The sequence below is a fragment of the Triplophysa dalaica genome, chromosome 11 (assembly GCF_015846415.1).
Source record: "Triplophysa dalaica isolate WHDGS20190420 chromosome 11, ASM1584641v1, whole genome shotgun sequence".
In the NCBI taxonomy this organism is placed as follows: Eukaryota; Metazoa; Chordata; class Actinopteri; order Cypriniformes; family Nemacheilidae; genus Triplophysa; species Triplophysa dalaica.
In genome coordinates, this window is record NC_079552.1 from 10757666 (window position 1) to 10782558 (window position 24893).

The 24893-nt window shown below is 37.6% G+C and overlaps 7 protein-coding genes across 9 annotated transcripts; 1 reads left to right on the forward strand and 6 right to left on the reverse strand.

The window, feature by feature from the left end:
- Positions 1 to 783: 783 nt before the first annotated feature.
- LOC130431615 (calcium homeostasis modulator protein 2-like) lies at positions 784 to 2716 on the reverse strand. The gene is made up of 2 exons (XM_056760747.1): positions 1711 to 2716; positions 784 to 1618 (listed from the first exon to the last, which is right to left on the reverse strand). The coding sequence occupies exons 1-2, from the start codon at positions 2254 to 2256 to the stop codon at positions 1229 to 1231; spliced, it is 936 nt and encodes a 311-aa protein (XP_056616725.1). The 5' UTR covers positions 2257 to 2716; the 3' UTR covers positions 784 to 1228.
- itprip (inositol 1,4,5-trisphosphate receptor interacting protein) lies at positions 1888 to 15278 on the forward strand. Of its 3 annotated transcripts, none has more exons than XM_056760743.1 (2): positions 1888 to 1993; positions 12803 to 15278. In XM_056760743.1, the coding sequence occupies exon 2, from the start codon at positions 12817 to 12819 to the stop codon at positions 14434 to 14436; it is 1620 nt and encodes a 539-aa protein (XP_056616721.1). In that variant the 5' UTR covers positions 1888 to 1993; positions 12803 to 12816; the 3' UTR covers positions 14437 to 15278. The 3 variants fall into 3 exon arrangements, with proteins under 3 accessions (XP_056616721.1, XP_056616720.1, XP_056616719.1); XM_056760742.1 differs by having other exon boundaries at positions 1894 to 2020; XM_056760741.1 differs by lacking the exon at positions 1888 to 1993 and adding an exon at positions 10955 to 11643.
- Positions 5221 to 6286, reverse strand: LOC130431614 (calcium homeostasis modulator protein 2-like). Its single transcript, XM_056760746.1, has 2 exons — positions 5741 to 6286; positions 5221 to 5644 (listed from the first exon to the last, which is right to left on the reverse strand). The coding sequence occupies exons 1-2, from the start codon at positions 6284 to 6286 to the stop codon at positions 5234 to 5236; spliced, it is 957 nt and encodes a 318-aa protein (XP_056616724.1). The 3' UTR covers positions 5221 to 5233.
- On the reverse strand, positions 7035 to 8271 carry calhm1a (calcium homeostasis modulator 1a). Its single transcript, XM_056760744.1, has 2 exons — positions 7718 to 8271; positions 7035 to 7622 (listed from the first exon to the last, which is right to left on the reverse strand). The coding sequence occupies exons 1-2, from the start codon at positions 8264 to 8266 to the stop codon at positions 7122 to 7124; spliced, it is 1050 nt and encodes a 349-aa protein (XP_056616722.1). The 5' UTR covers positions 8267 to 8271; the 3' UTR covers positions 7035 to 7121.
- calhm3 (calcium homeostasis modulator 3) lies at positions 8773 to 10952 on the reverse strand. The gene is made up of 3 exons (XM_056760745.1): positions 10121 to 10952; positions 9699 to 9954; positions 8773 to 9465 (listed from the first exon to the last, which is right to left on the reverse strand). Exons 1-3 carry the CDS (start codon positions 10405 to 10407, stop codon positions 9013 to 9015), a joined length of 996 nt encoding a protein of 331 aa, XP_056616723.1. The 5' UTR covers positions 10408 to 10952; the 3' UTR covers positions 8773 to 9012.
- Positions 15279 to 15411: 133 nt separating the features above from the next.
- Positions 15412 to 19134, reverse strand: gsto2 (glutathione S-transferase omega 2). Its single transcript, XM_056760748.1, has 7 exons — positions 19063 to 19134; positions 18809 to 18868; positions 18366 to 18474; positions 17028 to 17250; positions 16260 to 16355; positions 16039 to 16145; positions 15412 to 15726 (listed from the first exon to the last, which is right to left on the reverse strand). Exons 2-7 carry the CDS (start codon positions 18834 to 18836, stop codon positions 15576 to 15578), a joined length of 714 nt encoding a protein of 237 aa, XP_056616726.1. The 5' UTR covers positions 18837 to 18868; positions 19063 to 19134; the 3' UTR covers positions 15412 to 15575.
- Positions 19135 to 20374: 1240 nt separating this feature from the next.
- On the reverse strand, positions 20375 to 22852 carry LOC130431630 (glutathione S-transferase omega-1-like). Its single transcript, XM_056760768.1, has 7 exons — positions 22759 to 22852; positions 22595 to 22643; positions 21797 to 21905; positions 21418 to 21640; positions 21191 to 21292; positions 20997 to 21097; positions 20375 to 20796 (listed from the first exon to the last, which is right to left on the reverse strand). Exons 2-7 carry the CDS (start codon positions 22623 to 22625, stop codon positions 20646 to 20648), a joined length of 717 nt encoding a protein of 238 aa, XP_056616746.1. The 5' UTR covers positions 22626 to 22643; positions 22759 to 22852; the 3' UTR covers positions 20375 to 20645.
- Positions 22853 to 24893: the final 2041 nt, after the last annotated feature.

Sequence of the window (24893 nt, forward strand, 5' to 3'; positions counted from 1 at the left end):
CTATTCGAGGGTCAGACACACTCTCCCAATTTAAATCTAGATTAAAGACACATCTTTTCAGCCAAGCTTTCACTTAATGCATAGTTAATGAACAGCAGCTATGCTAATTATTCTCTTTATTCTCTTTCCGCCTCTGCCTCGGGATGCCCATCCCGAGGTAGGAAGAAGTTCCACCATGTCCAGACGACCGACAGATGCCCATCCCCAATTTGAGATTACGCCAGCTACAGCTGCAGACTGACTGACCATCCCAGCTCCATCTAAGGCAATTCCACCACCAGCCAAGAGAAATATGACCATCGGACCATCCCAGCTCAGACCACTACATCCCCAACCAAGAGCAAAGACGGACTATTTGTCTTATTAATGCTGAAGTTGCAATATTTGGTATTAAATGCTAAACTAAAAATCACATGTCACCAGTTTGAGTGCAGCTATGACACGTCAGAGGGGATCTGGCCCTCCCGGTTTAGCCTGGTTTCTCCCGAGGTTTTTTTTCTCCATTAATCAATCATTGGAGTTTGGGTTCCTCGCCACAGCAGGGCAGTGTTGGCCTGCTCACCGGGAGACTGCATTCATTCATTTATTTATTTATTAGAAATTAGATATTATTTATTAGAATGATCTTACTCGTTGTATAAATACCATGCACTGTGCTGTGTTTTAACTTTTCTGTTTTTCCTGTTTGCCCCTGTAAAGCTGCTTTGAAACAATACACATTGTGAAAACCGCTATATAAATAAACTTGAATTGAATTGAATAAAGTGATTCGTCAGGGCAAAGGCACTTTATTGGTAAACAACGGACCACAAAGGGTCAACCTGAGAGTACATTGTGTTCGTCAAAACTGAAATGAAATATTTTACTGTGCATTGAACATTTGAGCTGCATGCGGCGCCATAACACCCCATCGTGCTTACAAAAACGTATAAAAAAGCGTTACATTTCAAATAATACTAGAACAGTAACACAATAGTATTCCGAGGCAAAGCAGCCATTAAGTAACAAATAAACAACAGGCCTATTTAGAAAGCATAGGCCTACTACCCAATAATCCATTCAATGTCTCATTTCTTGTAGCTCAGTGGTTGCATTAACAATGCAAGGTTGTGGGTTCGATCCCGGGGGATTGCAAATACCTATGTAAAATGTATAGAATAAAGAAATGTAAGTCGCTTTGAATAAAAGCGTCTTCCAAATGCCTAAATGTCATTTCTTTCTCAATGGACTAACAGTTGTTTTCGTTTGTGTAATTGGCCCATTTGTTTAGGCGGCTATACAGCGGAGCGTCGTTCATCTCTCTGTACATGTAAACTCCTGTGATGCGGTTCCACTCCAGTCTAGGAATGACGTTCTTGATTGACGTTCCCTCATACTGTGTTAAAAGCTCCTTCTCCTGGTTTTCCAACGCAACGAATCCAAAGAAACTCTTGACGTTTTCGGCAGCATGAAATTTGGCGTGCACATCCGCCGTCCGCTGGAAAAGAGCTTTCTCATTGGACCGATACTGTGACCAGTACGTCTCCTGCCGGTAGCCGAGGGAAGAGCAACAGTTTTTCAGGCAGAGGAGCAGAAAGACAGAGAGGGAAATTACCCCCACCAACAGCCAGCCCAACAGCTAGAGAGGGGAAATAAAAACGTGATGCATAAGGTAAAATTAAACCAGGAAAGAGAATAACAAATGTGTAAACTAAACATTGACAAACGTACCTGGGATTCGTATTTTAACCGTCGTTCGACCTCTCCTGAGTAATTCAGCAGCTTCACAGGTAAGTCCTTACATGGAAAGCGCGCCATGATTTTTGGAGGGTCTGAAGTTGGAGGGAAGTTGTCCAGAGTAGAGGGGTCTATGAACTCACTAAAAGCACAAACATACGCTTCTCCCCTCAGGAGGGAAATCACTGACCAGGTGATCGGAGCAACTGCTGCTCGACCCACGATAGAGCCCATCACAGCAAAGGCAGCAGTGCCAGAGAGTTTTCGGCATTTTCTGGTGCGGCACTCCGACACAATATCCCAGGTATTTTGATTGAGAATGACCCCAATTACGAAGAAAGCGAGGGCGGGTACACCGATCGCAGTCACACCGTACACGTAGTTCTTTGTTGGCGAACACGGACAGTTAAAAGCAAATATGTTGTATGCTGTCTGACTGACTACTGTCCCTAAACCTATGAGGCCATTAAAGATCATAACATCCTTACTCTTGAAGAAGAGTGCAGCGAATCTGAAATATTCTGAGATGATTGCAGACATCTTCAATTTTCTTTGTTTCGTCGTGTATATAAGTTAAAACACTGACAAGACGATTTCAATCTAGTCGGTTTTGTTAGAAAACACAATTATAAGAAGAAAAAGTATAAAGCATAAATGCATAAGAAGCATAAAAAAGTTCTAAATAAAACACTACGCATTATGCAATACTAATACGACTATTATGCGATACGTATAAAATATAAAGAAAGAAAGACCTTTCAGCAAAGTTTAGGCAGTCAACGTGCCACCCTGTGCCCAAAATAAGTTACTGGAAAACATTCCGAAATGAAATGACTTACATGGCAGGATGTACAAAAGTTTCACTGAACATCTTAAAAGATTTAAAAAAGACGTATCACCAAAAGCAGACCTTAAAAGAAATGTTTAAAACAAAGGCTGGTCGCGTTATGTATGTAGCAGACTCATCTCATAGCTCGGTTTGTGGCGTGCATGCAGCGGTGAATCATCTGCAGCAGCAAGAATCTGGTTTCAGCCTCAGGGGAAAGAATGAGCTTTTATACAAAACAGGCTGGGCTAGAACAGAAGTATATAAAAGTGAATGGATTAAACTATATGTGCAAGCAACATACATTTTTAAGTTACACGACTGCTCATATGTATAAACTAACAATTGGACGTGGCATTGTTAGTTTTAAACAAGATTTAATCAATGTGTTTACATGAAGAGTCTTCTTCGATCACTTTTGGTTTCCTTTCTTCTGGGGTCCAGCAGTGATGGTGGTTATGATGAATGGAAGCTTAATCTACAATTAGATCACTGCAATGAATAAATGGACAAACTTATTTTAATATTAATTTACTAATCACTCATAATGTATTAAAAAGCTCAACCTGTTTAGTGAAAAGTTTTGGCCAAGCAAGTGATGTCTGTGTGACACTGCAAATTAATCGCACCTAAATGCAAGAGGAAGTGGTTGATATTATCTTCATGTAATGGCAGAGTGCTGTACTGTCTGATAAAGGTGTTATAAAATGTGCTCTTTTTCTCACATGCCTTGAAACAGGTCTTGAAATGAGTGAGGGTCAATAGTAACATTTGCAGTAAATTGCTTGACCTCACAGAAATATTAATTTACAGAAAAATGTGACTTTATGAATCTATATTATTTGTGTTTCCTGGAACTAAACTACAGATAGTGTAACAGATGTGTTGGGATGTTCCTCATTGGTATAAAAAGGTCTGCTAAATGACTAGATGTAATTGAACCATGACAAAAATGGTTTCTGAGACAAATGTTAAACTGTTCATCTAACCCCACTGAAAAGTGAAACCCATCTATCAAATCCATATATTTGTTTTTTGTAGAGGTTATTTTAAAACATGCTCACAATATGAATAAGTCTTCATGTCAGGTTACTACCCAGCAGTACATGTGGCTCAGTGTTGACTCAGATAAGGACCAGAGAGCTTAGGGTTTTATTTTGGACAGGGCCGTAGCGACAATGAAACAAACAAATAAACATCAGTGATCTTGTGACTGCAAATAGCAAGCTAGTTATGCAATTATAAAAATGAATTATGCACTTATGTCAATAGATATAGTGTGCAAGTATATATAAAATGAGTATGCCAGTGACATATTATGAATTTATTCACACATAAGGCAAGATACAATTTTTATTTGTCATTGTAACAATTCTTTTTTTTATAAGTGAAAAACACTTAAGGCTAAAATACACACCGAGACTTGGTCAGATTTTGCCCAGATTCTCTGTCTGGACATGTGGCGGAAAGTATGTGCAAGTCTGCAGATTTGATTAGTGAGTGTGTTTCTAGGTGAAACTTTCCAAAAGTCTGCAGTGTATGATGTCTAGTTAAAAAAAATCATTTCAGATTTTAAAATTCGGTAGTGTATTCCAGACATTACATGTATTTAATGGGGCTTTGCAAACTCAAATAGCAAATTTCTGCCTCCTACCATGGACGAATAGGCTAATTTCACGAGCAAAGTGAAACAATATGTTTTATTGTTTTCTATACTTGGATTTAAAAGGCTGTTGGTTGTTACATAGTTGATGTGTTCCATGTATTTTGTTAATGCTTTCTGTTGTCTGTTTATTTGACACGTATACACGAAGGCCCACACTGCCCCCTACAGGCTGTTCACAAAATTCTTGCGGCGCGATTATGCGAAGTATTTTATTCTGAGGACATCTGCTGGTGAAAAGCGTGTCATTGCAATGGAAACTGTTGTATTTGTTTTCGACTGGTGCTAAAAAATCTGAAAAAATAGTCAACTGAAAGTCTAAAGTATATAAAACCATTGAAATATGAAATTTAAAGAGTGACGTTTTTAATATGTAAATAATTTAAATCATTAAAAAAGAAAAAAATTGTAAGATAAATTATTCAACCCCTGCATGATTTCACTTTTTCAAGATATCTAAAACAGGAAGAACACAGATTTAAATGGCTTTGACAAGCTAATCTATTTTGGCATTTAGTGATATTACATTGACAATAAAAAAATTATACCATTCCGATTTTAATCTTTTTTTACTTATCTTTTTCCTATTTTTCTTTGGATCTTTCAAATCACAGATTTGCCCCGCTTTCTTTTAACATATTTTAACATAGGCCTATTGACACACCTTCGGTCATCACAATGTGGCATGCGTGGGTGTGTCTTAATAGAGGTTACATTCTGGGTGAGCATTATTATTCACACATAAGACTCACCATAAGATAATTTCTATCTAACAGTACGCAATGTACTCATCTAAAAGGTTTCTGATGTGCTTATCAAAACACGGACACCGTTCCTAAGCAGTCTACAAGCATTATTTACAATAACATCAGTGTACCGAAAAGAAAACAGTATAAAAAGAAAGAAAATGGAAGAACAACTTACAAATATATTAATAAATTATTAACACATTTAATAAATTAAAAATGAAACTTAAATGAAAGATTAAAATGGCATAACTACTTATAGAGACTTATACACAGCATTAATTAGGCTAAATCCGTTTCACTCATATGTTGATTTGAGTTGTCGTTTGTGTAATAGGCCCATTTGTTTAAGCGACTGTACATCGGAGCCTCATTGATTTCTCTGTACATGTAAACTCCTGTGATGCGGTTCCAGTCCAGACTAGGAATGACGCTCCTGGCACCTTGACACTTTTCTAAAAGCTCCTTCTCTTGATTTTCCATCTCCACAAAGCCAAAGAAAGTCTTGACGTTATTAGCAGCGTTTAATTTAGCGTGTACTTCAGCCGTCCGCTGGAAAAGAGCTTTTTCATTGGAGCGGTAATGGGACCAGTACGCTTCTTGCTGGTAGCCGAGGGAAGAGCAGCAATGTTTAATGCAGAGCAGCAGAAAGACAGAGAGGGAGACGACGCCAACCATCAGCCAGCCCAACAGCTAGAGTGGAAAATACATACAATAATAGGACTTCTGCGTAAACCATATCAGATCAAATTAAAGATTTTTGTATTACAAAAGTGAGGATGAGCCTACCTGGGATTCATACTTCAACCGTCGTTCAACCTCTCCTGAGTAATTCAAGAGTGGAGCAGGTAAATCCTTACATGGAAAGAGGGCCATGATTTTTGCAGCGTCTTTAGTTGGAGGGAAATTGTCCACCGAAGAGGGGTCTATAAACTCACTAAAAGCACAAACATATGCTTGTCCTCTCAGGAGGGAAATCACAGACCAGGTGATCGGAGCAACTGCTGCTCGACCCACAATAGAGCCGAGCAGAGCAAATGCAGCAGTGCCTGACAGTTTTTGGCATTTTCTGTTGCTACACTCCGACACAATGTCCCAGGTATTTTGATTGAGAATGACCCCAATTACAAAGAGAGTGAGGGCGGGTACACCGATCGCTGCCATGCCATACAGGTAATTCTCCTTTGGTGCACATGGACAGTTAAACGCTAAGATGTTGTATGCTGTTTGACTGATTATTGTACCTAAACCAATAAAGCCATTTACAATTGCCGTGTCCTTATTCTTGAAGACAAGTGCAATGAATTTGAAATATTCTGAGAAGAGTGCAGACATGCTATCCTAGTTGAGGTTCTCTGGGTGTTTTGAGCTGTCTCTGTAAATAAACCTAAAACACTGACGAAGATAGTTCGAATGAGTCTTTTCTTGTAAGATGACACAGTTAATAAACTCAAAACACAAACAGCCTCCTTACCAAAATATGATACATGGACTTGTACAACACATGGATTTACAGTTATTAGATCATTTCTACCTTCATCACTCGAACAAATTCACATAAGTATAAATATAATTCAACATTTATTTTTGTAGTAAATATTTAGGCTAGATTAAATATCTGTATGGCCTCACATACAAGTTCTAAAATAATATAAACTATTTAAAGACCGATTCCATACCAACATAAACTGATATCTTGTAGCCCAAATGGTTATTGAATGGAGTTCTAAAATGAAGACTTACATTTCATTGCCAGAAGGTAAAAATCGTCTCAGTAAAATAATAAATAAGTAATTCTTCAAGTCTTCAAAGCAAAGTTAGATCATTTCTCTCTATGTAGCCTAGCTTGTGTGAGAAACTTCTGCCGGTCTGTTGTGTATATACAGCAGTGAATCATCTTTAGTAGGCCTAACTAAAATATGAGGAACGAATGAGCTTTTAGTTATAAACAGGTTTGGCTAACACAAAATCATTTCATTATCATTTACAATAGCTATTCAACTGGCACCCATTTCATCATTATTCATAATAATAATGTTTAGTGAACAAACACTAAGGGGGACAAACACTAGGGGGCACATTATCAAAACAATTCATTTTTATCAATACATTTTATAGGCATTAAATGTACATTAAGTGTAATGTCTATATTTTAAGGTCAAACAAAAGCTCAGACTTTTGAGTAGTATGCCACAGCAGTTTTTTTCTCCGATGTCTGAGTGATGTACTCATCAGAGAAGCTGCTGGAATCTGAATGCACGTGTCCATTCGCCTCTTGTGCTCGTTTACTTATGTTCAGTGGGGGCTTACACGAGTGCCAGTTCCACAGGACTTTATTCATGTCTTCTTCTTTACGGACCCCAAGCAGCTTCTCCTCGTCGCTTTTTTGTTTTTCTCCATCTTCCTCTTTATCCCCTTTTCCTTTTTTCTGGGGCAGATGTAATTGTGGGACAATTTCACCGCTTATGCTCTCGAAGTATTGCTGAATGCACACCCTGGCAAAGCTCTTGGCGTGTTCTTTGCACGTTTCGTCGAATAGTTTGCGTTCGGTGTCAATGTAGTGCGACCAATACTTGGTTTTAAGGAACGCGGCTTGTGTAAAACAGGGTCTGATGGCCCTCATTAGAAAAGCAGTAAACGTTATTACCATTAAAAAGATCCATCCACATGCCTGGGGGAAAAGAACAGAACAACAGTATTAGCAATATAGTTTATGAGAAATTCACTTAAATAAATTTGATGCAGCCTACATTAGGATAAAATTACCTGTGACAAACAGCGAATGTATATCGTTGCGGCGTCTCCGGAGATAATCTTATGTCCGTCAAATACGTCTTTACATGGAATCGTTGCCTGTAATTTAGTAAGCGTCTTTTGGGGAAGATTATCGTGGCTCTCGTTAAGAAACTCTGATAAATCCGTGGTGGCGCTGTAAGCACACAGAAAACTCTTCCCATCCATTAAAGTGACAGCAATCCACACAACTGGAGCGATGAGGGCGCGCTGAGTCATAGAGCTGAACATGTAGCGCAAAACCGATGGATCTTTCCTGCGCTTTCCAACAGGTCTCTTCCACTCTTCTGTTAACACTGATATGTTGTTGTTCATTACGAATCCAAGCAGGAAGAACCATATCGGCGGTACGACGAGAATGCCGATGCCATATGCGTAATTGTAATCGGGGAGGCAAGGACAGGTGAACTCAAAAGATGAATACATCTGAGCACTTGCCAGAGCCATTATCCCACATATGCCATTCATGAACGACTCTTGGTTGGCTTGTAAGAACTGGAGCATAATTCGTACTTTATCCATTTTTAAAATGAGACTTCTCACACCTTTTTTGAGATTGAATGCGAGAATTAGTGCAAAAGGTTTTTAACATTAAGCATAAAATGTTTTGTAATAATTGCAGATTTACTTACGATATGATAAGAAAGAAATGAAGGCAGCAGGATAACTGGAGCAGAGTTACGCGTTTGAAGCGTTTGTCAGGTCCGAATACACGTAAGAGTGGCCCCTCCTTTACAGGCTCTACCCATTCTCAGCTAAAAAATCTCCCCCCTATTGCTTAAATTTTGTCTACAGTCAACCATAATATGCAAATAAAAGACAACCACAACTTATTTGTATTTATTGTATTTATTGAAAAAGTACATTTTAAAACATGGGCATAGGGGCTGTCAATTTTAAAATAGGTCACAAAAAAAACTTCAATGACAGGGAATGACCCACTGTGCTACAAAACAGATAAATAATATACATAAAACCTTCACATTATTTATAAATGTAATGTTTTACCTTTTTCTAAGTATTTCCTAGGTTTTGCAGTGATTTGCATCTAAGCCAGACCCATGAGGTTGTTGTGTAATGTGTGTGCAGAGGGACATGCAAAATTACACAAACTAAATCCCAGCATAGTCAAATGTTCCAGCATGCAAGCTCTTGAAACTGGTCAATAAAAGGGCACATGAATAATCTGCTTTACAACAATGCTATGGGTTCATCTGTGTATTATTGTCATTTCATAAATCTAAATTTGATTTGTGTTTCTTTCAGTTCTACACCTCTGAGAATAAAACCTTTCCATTGTGGTCCTCCCAGGTGATACACACTTTGGGTTTATAAGCCATTTTGGTCACATCCAATTCTGGTTTGCATTCGTACCAACTTTGCAGCAAATGATCCACTTGATCTAGTCTAGTTATGCCATGCAGACGGTCCTCTTCTTCCTCTGCTCCTTCACTCTGGATTTGGCCGGGTCTGAATGCATAAGTGAGGGGAAGCCTCAAAGCCGCATCTTCACGCATGCTCTCGAAGAATTGCATCACACATTTTCTGGCAAAATCTCGGGCATGTAGCACACAGGTCTCATCGAATAGTTTCTGCTCAACGTCCAAGTAATTGCTCCAGTATCGCGTCTGCAGAAAAGTGCCGTAGTTGAAGCAAGGCTTGAGGATGCGAGCCACTGTGCCCAAAAAAATGAGGATGAGGAGGATGGACCAACCTATTGCCTTAGAGAAGAAACAAAATTGATGATTAAATGGTATTTCATGACTAGATTAGAATAAATCTGCACAGCATGGCAACCTTTCAGTCTATAAATAAACAGGAAATATTAGGGGGATTTATCACCAGAAATCGTCAAAAGGTCTGGTTTACTTATATAGCAGAAGTCAGAAAAGATATTAATGTTATGTCTGTCAACCAAAGATTATGTAAACACTGAAAATTTTTGAAAATGCACCTGGGAGTAACAGCGCACATAGCGTGATACAGCTTTGCGAAAACTGCTGTTTTTGAAGATGACATCTTCTTTGCAAGGAACTTTAGCTAGAATCTTTATGAGATCGAGGCCAGTGCTGTTGGGCATGCCCGTAAAATGTTTGGGGTTCACATTCATACTGAACGCGCAGATGAAACATTTTCCATCCAGAAGTGTCATCAGAATCCAGACCATGGGGGCCAGAAGAGACCGTTGCATCACAGCTGAGAACAGAAACCTGAGAGGACGGAAACGATAGATTATATTATCAATCAGTAATTGCAATACAGTATTGAGTACTTCTAAACAAAGTTGAATCAAATTACAACAAATCTGGTCAAATCAATAAATTTCTCTTTGCTTTACACTACTAGCTAAATCAATAAAAGAAGAGTAAAACTTACTTCACCACTGCTGGATTCTTGTTCCTCTTGCCAAGGGGTCTGATATATTCTTCCATCAACACCCCTGTATGACGATTAACTAATATTCCCAAAAAGAACAATATAACAGGAGGTACGAACATGACCCCTAATGCGTACATCTTGTTATATTGCGGTAAACATGGGCAGTTGAAATCAAAACTTGTATACAGCTTCACGCTTATTAACGACAATAATATACAGATACCATTAGAGATGGACTCTGAATTTGATTGAAAATATTGCAGAACCAATTTAAACTTATCCATTGATTACAGTTTGACTCGGTATAAAATAAAAAACCGAAGATGCTGTTAATGTATCTAACGCACGTATCTGACTATCACTGGTACTCGCTTTGCTGCTGTATCTGCGCCGTTCAGAACAGTAGGCTTCCCCCAAATTAAATCGAAACCCAGGCAAAAATGAAAAAAAGTAAGTCCATAGTTTGTAGATTAGTTTAACGCGTTACGTATCTTTCTATCCAGCGCTGTCATAAAAATAAACTATTTTTATAATCGTTAGCACATCCACCTCGGCTGCGTGTAGGGCGCGTGCACCTGTATGAGCTCCTGTGGCCACACCCAAGGTGCTCGCAAATTCTTAACATAAAAACTGCTTTTTCTTCTTGTTTTGTGTATCCCTGACACTAATATCAAATAAAACCTATGTTTTATGGTAAATTAAAACAAATTGTAAGCACATGTTTTAGGCGACATTGTCCTCATAATCACCCCATATACATTACATATAAATTACAACATTGTTTGATCATTTCCGACGCACAGTTGCTATTAGTGTCATGACGGTTTTATGTAGAACTCTCCCACATCTAAATATTGCATTATATACATAGGCTAATATGAATTTTGGTGAGGTAGTGACCTCGTGTGGTAGCTCGCTTTGCGCAGCAGTCAGCCGTATTTCGATTGCTGCGCGTGCAGATAGCTCTATTGCTTGTGGTTTATGAATATTATTTCCCACGATTTCATAAAAACACACAGAGCCTTTAGAAAATATGTGTATTTGATATTAAATGCTATATATCCAACTCTTAAACAGTAGTGCCTTTGCAAGCAGCGATGGCGTCTATTCTTCAGACTATGCAATTATAACTTCACCACAGTCGACACTCGACGAGCAGATTTATATCGTTTAGGGCTGGAGTCAAAATACACAACCAAAAAAAGTTATATAAAAATCATCAAACGGGCCAAGCGAGAGATGTTGATGTAAAGTACGCCGCCCAGGAAACTAAAGCGTGACACATATGATGACGACTGGCTTATATACTTCTTTCTGAGGCTGTGAGAAGTCTATTGGTCCAACCCACGTGCTTATAGAGGAAAAACGGCCACATTGGTCATTTCCTTGTCGTAAGAACAGCTTTTATCGAACAGGATAAGGAAATGAAGGAATAACGGTACACAGCGCTTTCTCTTTCGTCGGTTCAGTGTCATTTTGAAACAATGAGCATCGCGGATCTTTAACTCTTTGAGAGCTGGGTAAGTTCACTTTTTTGCTCATCTTTCTCAAAGAGCTTTGAAAACAACGTACCGTTCGTCGTAGAATTGGAGCGCACAGCAATTTGTCTTTTAATCACCATATAACGTCATAATAAAAACATGCAAAGCTTAAAAGTTAACTCACATTAATGAGACGCGCCTTTAGCTGTTAGTTTATTACGTCACATGTACTCTATACGTTTGTTGTTACAATTTGTCTGTTACAATGTTACAGTTGTCACGTCACGTGTAAAGTGTCTTCAACTTCATATAGAGGAATATTAATAAGTCTAAGGTCGTCTGTGCTCTATTCGTCTGTAGTGGTGGACTGTGGGAAATATTTTATGGCACAGAAGTTTCCCCTGTACGCCTGTTCTGGAGTGCAGTTGTGAATCAACCTCTATGATTCAACAATTCACGTTGTTATTACGTAAACCATCATTATTTAAACATGTAAAACCTTGTGCTGTTAAACTTTAGGTATGATTCAACCATGAAGATCACCACAGCTAAGATAATTTTCTTTTGCATCTTTAATCTGCATTTATCCAGTAATCACTCAGACTATAAATAAACCATTTACATAACTTCCTTATCCGTTCCCCACCTAAAATTGCACAGAAATCTTGAAATGATGTAGCATGTTGGTGAAAGTCTTTTATACTCACACTTCAAGTTTGAAGAATTTAAAAATTCAGGTAAAAATAGTGCACAAAAATAGACTTTGTTTTAATTACACTTAGTACACTGAATATAGGTGTGCTTAAAGCACTATTTTCACACATAACGTTTGTTCTTAATACACAAAAAATTTAGTCTTTATATTACATTTATTTACGGTGTCTCAAAATTGCACAGTTGAGTAGGCTTAATCTTCATAGGTTTATCTTAAAAAGTCCTCTAGACTACGTTTTTGTATATAAACAAAGAAATGAGTGCGTGAAAAAATTGAGCACTCTAAATACATTTAAGGGTATTTTAGTGCACTTTTTTTCACATAGGAAGTGTTTTACGAGAAGTTGTTCAAAATTATGGCTTTATAATATTGACATGTTTTATTAAAATGTAGGAAGTGTTTTTTTATTTCAAGCTTTGTTTTTTTTCATACTTTTTGGTGTACAGTACAGTTAAGATAATCCAAAACTGTATGTTTCCTCAGACGCACAGTAAAGAATGCAGGGTGCTATCGCCCGGGTTTGCGTGGTGGTAGCGGCTGCTATTCTCAACCACCCATTCCTCTTCCCCAATGAGAACTCCACCATCCCCGAGCAAGATGATGCCCTCCTGGCCAGAATGAGAGAGCACCAAGAAAACCTGGAGGCTGAACAGAAGCGCCTAGAACAGGAGATCTATAAAACAGAGAAGGCTTTGATAAGTGTTGAGGATTCGGAAAGTTATAGCTGTTACTTTTGGAGTGCCCTCTGCCTGGTCATTTTCTTCACAATTGAGGTTTGCAGGCAGGATATAGTCCCTGCTGAAATTCCTGACCCTGTTGAAGACGAGGACGGATATCTCAACACTGGATATCTTAGTTCCAATACTATCACCTTAGATAAAGGCGTCCTAAATAACTTCTGCAAAACCCGCTTTCATTCCTTTGCCCATGAGAATGGAAGAGTGCAGGAATTTGTTGAAGGCTTTGCAGATGACTTGCTAGATGCTTTGAAAAGTGTTTGTGATGGAGAGGCTGACATGGAAGTCGAAGATTTTGTAGGCATAGGCAGCATGTTTGAATCTTGGAGGGCATGTAAGCCTCCAGCGTGTGACCTCATTGTGCCCTTTTCGGCCCCCCAGCCATACAGGTTTCAGTTTGACGTCTGGTGTGACACCGTCACTGACATCCCGCTAGACCTGCAGGGATGTGTAAGGATTAAACTTATACAGCCAAATGGGAAAAACTGTCTTTGTGGCGCCGCCGATCTTGGCGATGATATGCTGTGTCTGCTTCACAACAGAAATGACTCTGAGAAGACTGATGAGAACGGGTTTGAGGAAGTCTTCTGTGTAAGGGACAATGCTTACTTGTCGAAAGCTCAAATCATGAGATGGTTTCAGATCTCTGTAACCAGAGCATGGCAACACATCTCTCATAAGTATGAGTTTGAACTAGCATTTCAGAACCTGGAGGTCCCAGGCGCTCTTAAAATCAGATTTAGGTCTGGAAAGACTGTTTTTCTTAACGTTACGCCTGCTGTTCAGTTTGAAAACACTGATGCATACATCATCTCTCACTTCCCTTCTGAAACTAGTAACCCTTCAGACACTCACTGGCACCTCTCACTGACTTTGTATGAAAGAAATCTACTTAAACATCTTGCTAAAAAACTACCTACAAATTCCTGTCACATCCATTGTCTTCAGATAGGGTTTTTCTTGCACAAAAAGCAAACAGCTTTGACTGGGAAAAGCGCTCTTACAAATTACCATATAAAGACCGCAGTCCTACACCTTCTTTTGAGCAAACCTCCTTCCGTGTGGCAAACGCAACATCTTGATCACAGATTACGAGATTTGCTCAGTTTCCTGCAGAAAAGCCTGGAGGAGAAGAGACTCTATCACGCTATCGTCGGGAACCCTCGCGTCCCAGTCGATATTCAGATCCCTGAACTATTCCGCAGCGCAGAGCCAATGAACCTGTTTAGACCTCTTGTGTTGCAAAGGCCAGTCTATGCCAAAATGGTGGATCATTTTCAAGAGATGATCAGAAATACCTCGGTGCTTGTGCAGGAATATTCCCTTCACGTCCCTAACGGTCACATGAGCCATAAACTCAGCTCGGCAACACAGAGTTGATGCTTCGATAATCTTGCATTGAGTACTTGTTATGTTTTGCACCTTAAATGTAAATTGCATGTTAAAGCACTGTTACTAATGCTACTATAATATTTGTGTTATTTATGGCAGTTGATCGTAGGATATTTTAACAGGGAACCATGGGTAATTACAAACAAGAATGTACTTTTTTATAAATTTATATATATATATATATATATATATATATATACACAAGTTTTTCGTCACTGTATTTTGCCGTATTATTAAGAATTTTGATCTTATGTGTCATATTTATCAGAGGTTGAGTTTGAGGAATTGCTTTCAGCATTGATGTTCAATTGGCAGCAGAGAAAAATGTATGTGTTTTTCTCACGAGAATTTGTTATAGTCATACCACAAACTGCTTTAGTTTAAACTAGTGTATAAAGATTAAATTAGTGTAGTGTAAGATTTATATTGTTATTATGCAAAAGATTATATTTACCAAAGAATTAAATGAAAGCACCACTAATGAGCAATTCAGAATGCAGCATGGTGACATGCCCTGAATGTAAAGTCTGTTTACTTTAAATTGTAAACGTTCCTTTTGCATCAGTCGTTACATAACCAGTAGTGGGCCAAACTTGTAACATCACGGTTCAGGAAAAATTGTTTAAAAATACAAATGTAATCATCTTCATGTCAAATCTATAGGATTTTTGCTGTAGACCAAAGTTGTCATGCTATGTATTTTTCCATTCAACAAATCCATACAAACCTGTTGGACACACCCATTTCATGGTGCGTTTTCTGGAGCTTTGACAGCTCCATTTCAAAACACAGTTTTGTTGTTTTAAGATGAAAAATCAATCATGGTTGGAACAACATGAAGTACAAAAATGACAGGAATTTAATTTTGGTTGAAGTACGCTTTATATGTTTGACCCTAAAGTAAAGAAGTATACATAAGATGGAAAAAAGTAGATGTAAGGATACATATATTTTGTCGCTATGTCTATGTAAACATTTGTTTTATTTAGGTCCATCTATATATTACAATAACAAAGCACCATCAGGACAGAAATACATGAATGACTATGAAAAGAGTATTATTATAAAAAACAGCACGAGAAAATTGACAGATATTATGCTACCTTTGTACTTAAACATGATGTGCTCTATAAACCGTGGTCAAATTTGGGTTTTCCCTCCATGTAGCTGTCAAAGAACACCTTGTGATCATCATTGCTGAACATGGTGGCTTTCACACTGGGATTCTCAAACATGCGTTCAATCCACAGTTTTAACTCGGGAGTGTGGTCCAAACAACTGCAACAGTAAAAGAAAGTGTTTACTTGGAGAGATTTTATAATTAATTGTTTAATATTTAGATGAGTTCCTTTAACAAAACGTTATTCTAAAGAAAAGTGCCTTTTTTCCTCTGTGAACAAGGGTTAGTGTAGCAAAGTGCTTTTCTATTCAGTTCACAGAAACCAAAGCCCTACCTTTGTTGATCTGACTGAAGGATTTTTCACGTATACTTTTGTTCGATTAAACCTCAATGACTCAGCACAAATGTCTTTCTACTGTCAGGCAAAATCTAGTACTGTAATATATCTAATAAAACAATCTAAAACTTACTGCTTTAGCCCCATCATTTCTATCCTCTCAAACCATGGCCAGATAAAGTAATCAATCATTGTGAGTGAATCTCCTCCAAAGTATTTGGTTTTATTTTTTGCCAGAGTCTATAAAAAGATATAAAACAAAAAGAAGTTGAAAATTAATCAGAGGATTTATGCTGAATGTAAAATAAAAATATATTCCAATGAGATTAGTATTTTTTAAGCATAATAACGCACATCATTTAGTTGGCCGAGTTTCTCTTTAAACTCTTTTTCAGGTACTGAGAGATCCCCTTCTTTGGCCATAGAGAGCTTATAGAAGTATGGAATCACCTGAAATGAAAAGAACCCATAGACATTCATGTCAATATAAATTCATAAACAAATTTCCTTTAATTGATTTTACATATTACTTTGTTTTATGTTCCTGGCTTGTTACATCTTAACAACTTCTTGGTTATTGTTGTTTACTACAATGGGCAATATGCATACAGGGCGGTGACGTACCTCTGCTAAGATCTTAGCTAGCTAAGCCACTTCCGCTCTCATTGCGCTGAGGTCATTTTTCATCTAGTGATAAAGATGTGTTTAGTAAGAAAACCGATAACACTACGGCTGAACATTGCTACGAACCTTTGTCATCATGCCTGGACTAAGTGCAAAAGTTTAGTAGCTTTTGATCCTATTTGTGAATGTAGCTTGAAATTTATAGTCTGAAGATCTACTTTTTGGTTGTTCATGTATGCCGTAGTGTTTGGATAATTTGACTCAACGTCGCTGACTGTAATCCTATGAGCATCTTGAAGCGACAGAGTGAAAACTGCCATTGTTTCCAATGGATGCTTTGTGCGCCTGATGTAACAGAGCTGTCTGACATTTTAGCGGCCATACGTCATTGCTCCGTGTGCATACACCCCTTGGATTTATGAAAGAGCTGCCACCCAAAATCAGCAGTCCTGCCAGGATATGTGTTATATTAACAACTCCAAATACCAAACTGCCTACCTTGGAGTAATTCTCCAGCAACATTTTATGTTGAGCCCTCTCGAAAGGGTCGGCTGGGCACAGTTTCTTCTGAGGGAAGACCTCCTCCAGGTATTCACAGGTGATTGGCGACTCGTATATCACCTGACCAGATGCGGTTTCCAAGACTGGCACGGTCCCATTAGGATTCTTCTCCAAAAACCAAGCAGGCTTTTCTTTAGTATTGATGTTGACAATCTCATGTCTATACAATAGAAATGATGTGGCACCGTCAAAATAAATTCTCAATGAAACAAAAAACGAGATCATATGGAACGAATACGTGTTTTTCTGTGACTTTGGTGTGTTACAAGTTGCCCATGTATGTATGAGACACGTAAAATTGCAAAACTGTAAGTGTAGGAACAAAACATAAATTCTATCTAAAAGCGAATGCTCACCCAGACCTGCCCGATACGCCTTGTGAAAACCACACCCCCACAAATCTACGTCAGTTCGTGGTATGATTTGAATAAGACCGCCCAAAATTATACGCAAGTAAGGTGGGCGTACCTGTCAGTAGAATTGCTTTGGAACCTGATGTTCCAAATATGTGACCCTGGACACCAAAACCAGTCTTATGAGTCAATTTTTCGAAATTGAGATGTTTACATAATCTGAAAGTTGAATAAATAAGCGTTCTATTGATGTATGAGTTGTTAGAATATGATATCATCTTGCGGAGATACAACCGTTTAAAAATCTGGAATCTGAGAGTGTAAAAAAATCTAAATATTGAGAAAAGTACCTTCGAAGTTGTTAAACAGGGGCACTGTGGCAGGCCATCCACTCACAAAAATAAAGTTTTTATATATTTACGGTAGGAAATTTACAAAATATCTTCATGGAACATGATCTTTACTTAATATCCTAATGATTTTTGGCATAAAAGAAAAACCGATACTGTTAACCCACACAATGTATTTTTGTCTTTTACTAAAAACGTTCCCCATCTACTAAAAACTGGTTTTGTGATCCAGGGTCACATATGATAATGCGCTACCTTTCCTTCACACGCTTGCAGTATTCGACCAATCACAACGCACTGGTTAACTGGCCAATCTAAGCGCCCATCGCTTTTCAGAACGATGAGATTTGTAAAAAATCCGAGGGTTTCAGAGTGCCGGGGCAAATAGGACAGACAACCTTAAATTGTGTATAAACATATTGCATTACATCTAAAACAAACGATAATATTCGTTTAAGCCGTGTCATAGCACCCCTTTAATTCTCCGTTTCAATGAAATATATGAAACCCTCAAAAACATGTGCACAATACAGGTATAACTCACAATTACACAAGTCAATATCAACACTCACTTGATTCCTTTGGCATGGAGTACCAGCCGTGTTCTCTGAGCGAAAGGACAGAATCTCATGCTGTACAGCCGAACAAGATCTTTAGGAACTGGTCCAGGAGCTGGACTATCTGTTAGGCAATAAAACCATTAAAACAAAGAGGAAGCACAAATGTAACCACTTACATACAAGTAAATACAGCGATGCGTCATTAAACGTAAAGAATTACATCTTAAGGACCCCACTATAGAAAGTGCAATGTCATGGTCGGAATATAAAGTCTGTATACAGAAGTTATGGATACTGGATAGGTTATATACTAACACACAAGCAACATATTTAAAACATATGAATGTTTTATAAATGCTCTTCTCAGTAAACACTCGTGTTTATATTAATTATATAACACAACATCAGTACCAAGTATGACGCATGAGTCTGGAGTCAAAATTACACAACTTTACCTTTTCCGTGACATTTTTGACACGCCATCGTAGCGATCGGTGTGTTCACTTTAAGATCTCCTAAAGCAGAAACACATTTGTAACCGCACAGAAACCACGGCCGTTTTCTAGATTAGCGTTTAAAGCTACAAGCGACGAATCTTAAAGGAAGGAAAAGCTCACTGATGGCCATCATACTCCATATGCTTAGTTTAAATGACTGAAAGTGGTCAAAACGACAGCATTAAAGATATGATATTCAAGTTGTTACTCACCCGTGTAAACGCGCGGTTAAACTTGACTGCAGTGAGTGCAGTGTACGTCTTAAAGTTGAGTATTTATGAAAGAATGGGTGTGGCGAAAACCTAATGACCCCTCCTCTCATTCACTTATCTTACTATTTCAAAATAAAGCTTATGTATAAAGAAAACTCACTATATTTTAAGAAGCTTAGCATTTTAAGGTGTTTGATGCTGGTCCTTCCAAAGTGCAACTCGTTCGTTGATTAATGCACCTTTATAGTGGCATCTAAATACATACAACAAAATACATATTTACCAAATAAAAACTAAAGCTGGCCTTTTTGTCATTTATTTGTAATCTGTATTTTAATACCTGTAGGAGGATAACTTAGTACATTAACTGTAACGTTATACATTAGTCTACTTTTCTTTAGACTTTTTCTTCTTACACTTTTTGTGTCATTCTGTTCATGGTACTGTGTGAGTGATCCACAAAACCTCAAGACAACACATACAAAGAGTCTATTCCAAACTCAAATCTAAATTTCCAATATTTCATTTTTTAAATATCCGTCACTGTTTTAGTTAGTTGCTGTGTTAGGGCGGGCTTGCAGTGGCATGAAATTTCTTGTTTTGTAGGCTATGAGTCAACTTACTTTGCTATCACATGCATTAAAAAACATATTTTGTGCTGTAAAGAGACCGATTTGGACATTAAGCAAAAGTTATTTGGTCATAGGTTATGAATATGACACAGCACCCTGTTTCGCACTGTCACACACTGCAATGCAATACTTATCTAAGTGTTTATTGACAGACATCTAATGTTTAGTCTTTTTAACTCTGTTCAGGGTGGAGCACACTTAAGCAAACAGATAAATGCTTGAAAAGGGACCTGCAATACTGGCTGCTTTGTCACCATCTTGGTTTGAAGCTCTAAATCTAGTGGTAGGACACTGCTGTGGTGTGGACCGGTGCCTAAACGTGTCTTTTCCTAGCAGGTTTTTAAAATACTTGTAAATTGTGTATGTTTTTTAAGTTTAAATCAATATTCCTATCGCATTCCAGAAAACACAGGGTTCATTTTTCTATGGGAAGAATCTGGGCTGTGTAGGTAGACATTGTTGTTTAAATTCCAGAAAGGGGGACCCTGAGATAAGATACCCTATTAGCATTACTGATTTACTTCAAGGGTTATACCACCGCTAACCTTAGTGTACTAATGATTGTTTCTAAATGAAAAACTAAAATGAATTTATTTCTGCATAATTAGACAGCAAACTGGATATAATTAAACTGGAAATAATAATGTTCAGAGAATTATATTTAACCTAGACTCCAAAAACTTGTTGCAATTTGTTTAATGTCATTCATTTCTTTCACCACATTGTGTACAGAACAGTTTTAAAATGCTGTATGCCATTCAGCTGAATATTTCACAAATAACTCAGTCACTAGCACTATATCCACGATAGGAGTTTTACCAGCTACAGAAAGTGCTAGACTAAACCATTTAAAAGATCTGATTTTAAGATTATCAAAGCTTGAATAGATCCAGCAAGATTTCATTAAATCGGAAAATATGAATTGTTTGTTATCATTGAAAATGATTTACTCTAAAGCCCATAATCATAATCGGGTATTCCCTCCATGTAGGTCTTGTAGAAGGCCTTGTAGACTTCTGTGCTGAACATCATAGCTTTCACACTGGGATCCTCCAACATGTGCTCAATCCACTTCTTTAACTCAGGAGAGCTGTCCAAGCAGCTGAAATATTACGAGAGAGTGTTAATGCTCGTTTTAAAGTTTAGTTTTACGATTGCTCAGTTTGTGAGTTGTTCTTCATGTGTGTGCTTTCAATTTAACATAAACCACAGCTTAACCTTAAGAGTTTGAGAGATGCACATAATTATATATAAAGATGTGTGTATATTCTGGATATATATAATAGAAACAAAAAAACATACGGCTTCAGTTCCAGCATCTCCATTCTCTCAAACCACGGCCACATCATGTAGTCAATCATTGTGACCGAATCCCCTCCAAAAAACTTCTTGTTGCCGAGCATCTGACATAATCCATTCAAATAAAAGAAAGTTAGTTAAAGTAATTTAGGCAATTTACAATTCACATCTTTATTTTACTTCGTTTTTACTCCCACCTTGTTTAAATGGATGAGTTTGTCTTTAAATTCTGTTTTAAGTTCTGAGACATCCGCTCCTTTATTCATTCCCATTGGGATTTTATAGAAGAATGGAGTCACCTAAGAAGAGAATCCACCGACAATGACGTAACCATGTTTTCTTTTTAACAATCAGACATTTTATCAACATCCTTCCTGGAAATATAAGTTACATTTCTATATTCTATTTGATGATATCTGCCTACCTTTGAGAAATCCTCTAGTAGCATTTTCTGTTGGGCCTTCTGAAAAGGGTCAGAAGGAAAGAGTTTCTTTTGAGGGTACGCCTCGTCCAGATACTCACAGGTGATTGGTGACTCCTGTATCACCTGACCACTTTGGGTTTCCAGCACTGGGACTAAACCAAGAGGATTTTTCTCGAAAAACCAATCAGGTTTATTCTTCAAATTGATGTTGACAATATCATGCCTATACAAAATATAAACCAACAAATGATTCACAGAGTGATTTTCTTCTTGTTAAAAGTAGAAATTCCTATATATTTTTTTTTTCAATTTCACTTATTAAAGCTGTCATCCAAAACAGAGAATCTTCAGCAAAACAGAAAAGTCACTATGTACTTACTTAATTCCCTTGGCATGAAGCACAAGTCTTGTTCTTTGGGCAAAAGGGCAGAATCTCATGCTGTATAAACGAATATGGTCCTTTGGCACAGGTCCAGGGGCAGCACTGCCTGTTGTATGAAAAACCAACAAGACCTGTCCTGAACTACCAGTTTATAAAAGACACAAGTGAAGCGTTGTGGATGATACAACAAAAGTATATGGTTGGATTAAAATATACTGGTATTAGGTCTCTACATTAAATCCTGTTTGATCAAATTACAGAAATCTCTATGATAAACTTAAATGTGGAAGAGCATTGACCATGAACATATTTTTTTGTCTGGTTCACCTTTTCATAGGAATACTTTCTTAGAAAGCAACACAATTCACTGGGTTCAACAGGGGCTGCAGAACAGGAATGGAAGTCTGAATAAAATCAGCAAAACAATCTATGACAGCGCGGATTTTACTTCAACGGCATGATGACAAATCACTTCTCAGCACTGTCACAAATGTCCTTAACATGTTACTGTGCCGATTTCTTAAAAATGCTTTGTCATGCAGTTGTCAGCACATAAACACACCTGGTGCAACAGGCTCAATGTGTCGTCAAGCAAATTCTAGTTTATAATGAAATAACAAAAACACCCCGCGTGCAAACATAACAAAAAAGACATCCGGACATGTTTAAGAATGACACGCTACGTGTTACATCGGGTAAATGTTACATGATGTTATATCCTAATCCAGTGGTTTAACTTCTCAGACCGGATGCCCCAGTTCCCAAGATTATTGCATTAGTGTTAATGTTTCCTACCTTTCCCAAGACATTTCTGAGACGCAGCCATTGTTATATCAGGGATTTTCTGTAAAACAAATTCGCTTTAATTTAATTTAGAAATAAACTTCAATGTATTAAATGTTGCACTCCCCCGTATCTCCGATGATATAACAGATAAGAGCAGTCTATATAACACTCACCTGATAGTATGAACAAATTTAGACAAAATGGGAAGTTTATAGATATAATATAGATGGGAGGTCTTAGTTGAAACATGTAAATGCAGGAGCCGTTGAAAAACAAGAGTTGCGACACACTTTGATCTCGCAGCGTGGTCATGTGGTTCGTGGAGCTCTGAATAGTTGGGTAACATCTGCCTGCAAACCCAGAGGCTGCACTTTCAGGACCGCATTTCTGGGTGTCTAGGTTTTTAGCGACCACGAGGCCATCTGCGTGTTTTTCTGAAGTATGGACGACAAGAATGTGAGTATCTAATGTGAATCATATTTTTTTCGTTTTACATTTAAAACAATTGTGAAAATTTTAATTGGAAAGTCAATGTAGCCGAAGTGAGTTGACCGTGAGTTGCTAAATAGTCTTGAATGCACTTTATAGCCGCAATATAAACGTCTAATCCTGTAAAACGAGTTGTAAGTATATTATTTTAACGAAACCTCAGCACGACTGGCAAGTTTATGTGGATTTAGTGACTATGGGATGAGTATTAATCCGAGTCCTAGCCAGCACAACATTTTGCACTTCGTTTTGAAACCTTGTTAATTATTCTCCATTTTAAGTCATTTAAATTAATCTTAATGTTTTAGTGTTTACCCCACGAAGCATGCTATGAGCACGTCTCTTCATTTTGACATTATTTTTCTAATATTGAGACATAATAATTGACTGTTAAAAAATACCACGGTCTTAGATTTCGTCATGGACTGTAGTGTATATGAAGTGATTTCAAGGACAGAGCTCAGTGCAGGCAATAAAATGACAAAAGATTAATAAATTAATTTGTCAAGTAATTTTGCTAGGTATCAGCCTCAGTAGTCGCTAAGATCTTTTAAATATGAAATGTAGAATTAGAGATTTGAACATGTTCAACTGAATGTTCATTATTTCATTCACTTCTCTCTCTTAGGAGTCAATGAAAACGTCATCAATGTTGGTGAATTTAATGAAGTTGGTCATTAATGAAGTGCTCCATGAATTTGGTTCATGTTGGCCTAAACATTTTGTGTTCAACTGTTAATTTGATACTTTATAAAATATACACAATCTTAAATCTACCCCGAGTCATCATTGTGTCTTCACTCTGTACTTGAAATGTGGTTAATCTAGTGATTGAAGAGGCTATGCGTCATTTATTGTTTATTTTAGTTGATGTGTTATTATATTATGCTAGTTAGTCACAATAATTACTCAACATTAAGCTGTTAGCAATAAGGTTTAATTGTAAGAAATAAAGTAGTATTTGGGTGTAATAAACCTAAAACTCTAAGTACTTAGATTCGGGTGGAAATACTGTCTTTTTTTGGTCCTCAACATCTAGGGTCCTTGGGACTGCGGTTCTCTGAATTCCAAATTCGTTATGTGACGCTGTCACAAAAAATAGGGTAGAAGTGCGTCCCAGAAGTGCAGGTCCTGGAGGACTCCGTTATTGCAGTCGGATAATATTGGAATAATTCCAAACTGTCAGTGTGTTTGAATGGGCTTAAGGGGGAGAAACAGTGGAAGCCGCTGTGTTTGCAACAAATTTCATTAAATACCAACACGATATATGTACTGATTACTATGTTGATTAAATGTATAATAATATTTCGGTCTGAAGATTGTAAGAGAGACAGTAATAATCAGTTTTGTGCGTTTAGTTTGACGAGGAAGAATAATGTGCAAAACGTTAACAGTATGCATGCATTCATCTGTTTCTTATGCTTCTATGATCATAAGTACATACCAATGTTAAATTACGTTGAGACATTCTCATAAACATGTACAAGTAATAATCAACGATTCCAAGTAAATGCACCACAAAGGAGTTGAAAAATGAAGAAGACAAACCATTTTAGGCAGTAAGAGATTTCATTATTTAATTTATACAAGAAGAGGGTAGATAAGATTTTTTATTTAATGAGCAGTATTTATAGAAAATGTATTAACCACACAGAAAATCCATTTTTATTAGGAAAACATTAAAAAAAATTCAACATACATGTGAATATGTTTGGGAGACAGTGAAATGAATGGACTTCAAAGTACTGTTTGGAACTCTAGAGCCATCCATGACACGAGTTACTTCTGCAATCCATTCTGTGCGAGTGTCGCAACTCTG

Bases quoted from the DNA above. Each gene is read 5' to 3' on its own strand.
- LOC130431615 (XM_056760747.1), bottom strand. From the start codon at position 2,256: ATGTCTGCAATCATCTCAGAATATTTCAGATTCGCTGCACTCTTCTTC. The intron at 1,619-1,710 runs GTACGTTTGTCA...TCCCCTCTCTAG, and splicing joins GGTTAAAATACGAATCCCAG to CTGTTGGGCTGGCTGTTGGT.
- LOC130431614 (XM_056760746.1), bottom strand. From the start codon at position 6,286: ATGTCTGCACTCTTCTCAGAATATTTCAAATTCATTGCACTTGTCTTC. The intron at 5,645-5,740 runs GTAGGCTCATCC...TTTCCACTCTAG, and splicing joins GGTTGAAGTATGAATCCCAG to CTGTTGGGCTGGCTGATGGT.
- calhm1a (XM_056760744.1), bottom strand. From the start codon at position 8,266: ATGGATAAAGTACGAATTATGCTCCAGTTCTTACAAGCCAACCAAGAG. The intron at 7,623-7,717 runs GTAATTTTATCC...CTTTTCCCCCAG, and splicing joins ACATTCGCTGTTTGTCACAG to GCATGTGGATGGATCTTTTT.
- calhm3 (XM_056760745.1), bottom strand. From the start codon at position 10,407: ATGGATAAGTTTAAATTGGTTCTGCAATATTTTCAATCAAATTCAGAG. The intron at 9,955-10,120 runs GTAAGTTTTACT...CCGTCCTCTCAG, and splicing joins AAGAATCCAGCAGTGGTGAA to GTTTCTGTTCTCAGCTGTGA. The intron at 9,466-9,698 runs GTGCATTTTCAA...TTCTTCTCTAAG, and splicing joins ATGTGCGCTGTTACTCCCAG to GCAATAGGTTGGTCCATCCT.
- itprip (XM_056760743.1), top strand. From the start codon at position 12,817: ATGCAGGGTGCTATCGCCCGGGTTTGCGTGGTGGTAGCGGCTGCTATT.
- gsto2 (XM_056760748.1), bottom strand. From the start codon at position 18,836: ATGGCGTGTCAAAAATGTCACGGAAAAG. The intron at 17,251-18,365 runs GTGAGTGTTGAT...TCTATTGTATAG, and splicing joins CTCCATGCCAAAGGAATCAA to ACATGAGATTGTCAACATCA. The intron at 16,146-16,259 runs GTGCGTTATTAT...ATCTTTTTATAG, and splicing joins AACTCGGCCAACTAAATGAT to ACTCTGGCAAAAAATAAAAC.
- LOC130431630 (XM_056760768.1), bottom strand. From the start codon at position 22,625: ATGGCTGCGTCTCAGAAATGTCTTGGGAAAG. The intron at 21,906-22,594 runs GTAGGAAACATT...TTCATACAACAG, and splicing joins TCAGAAATGTCTTGGGAAAG to GCAGTGCTGCCCCTGGACCT. The intron at 21,293-21,417 runs GTAGGCAGATAT...TTCTCTTCTTAG, and splicing joins TACTAGAGGATTTCTCAAAG to GTGACTCCATTCTTCTATAA.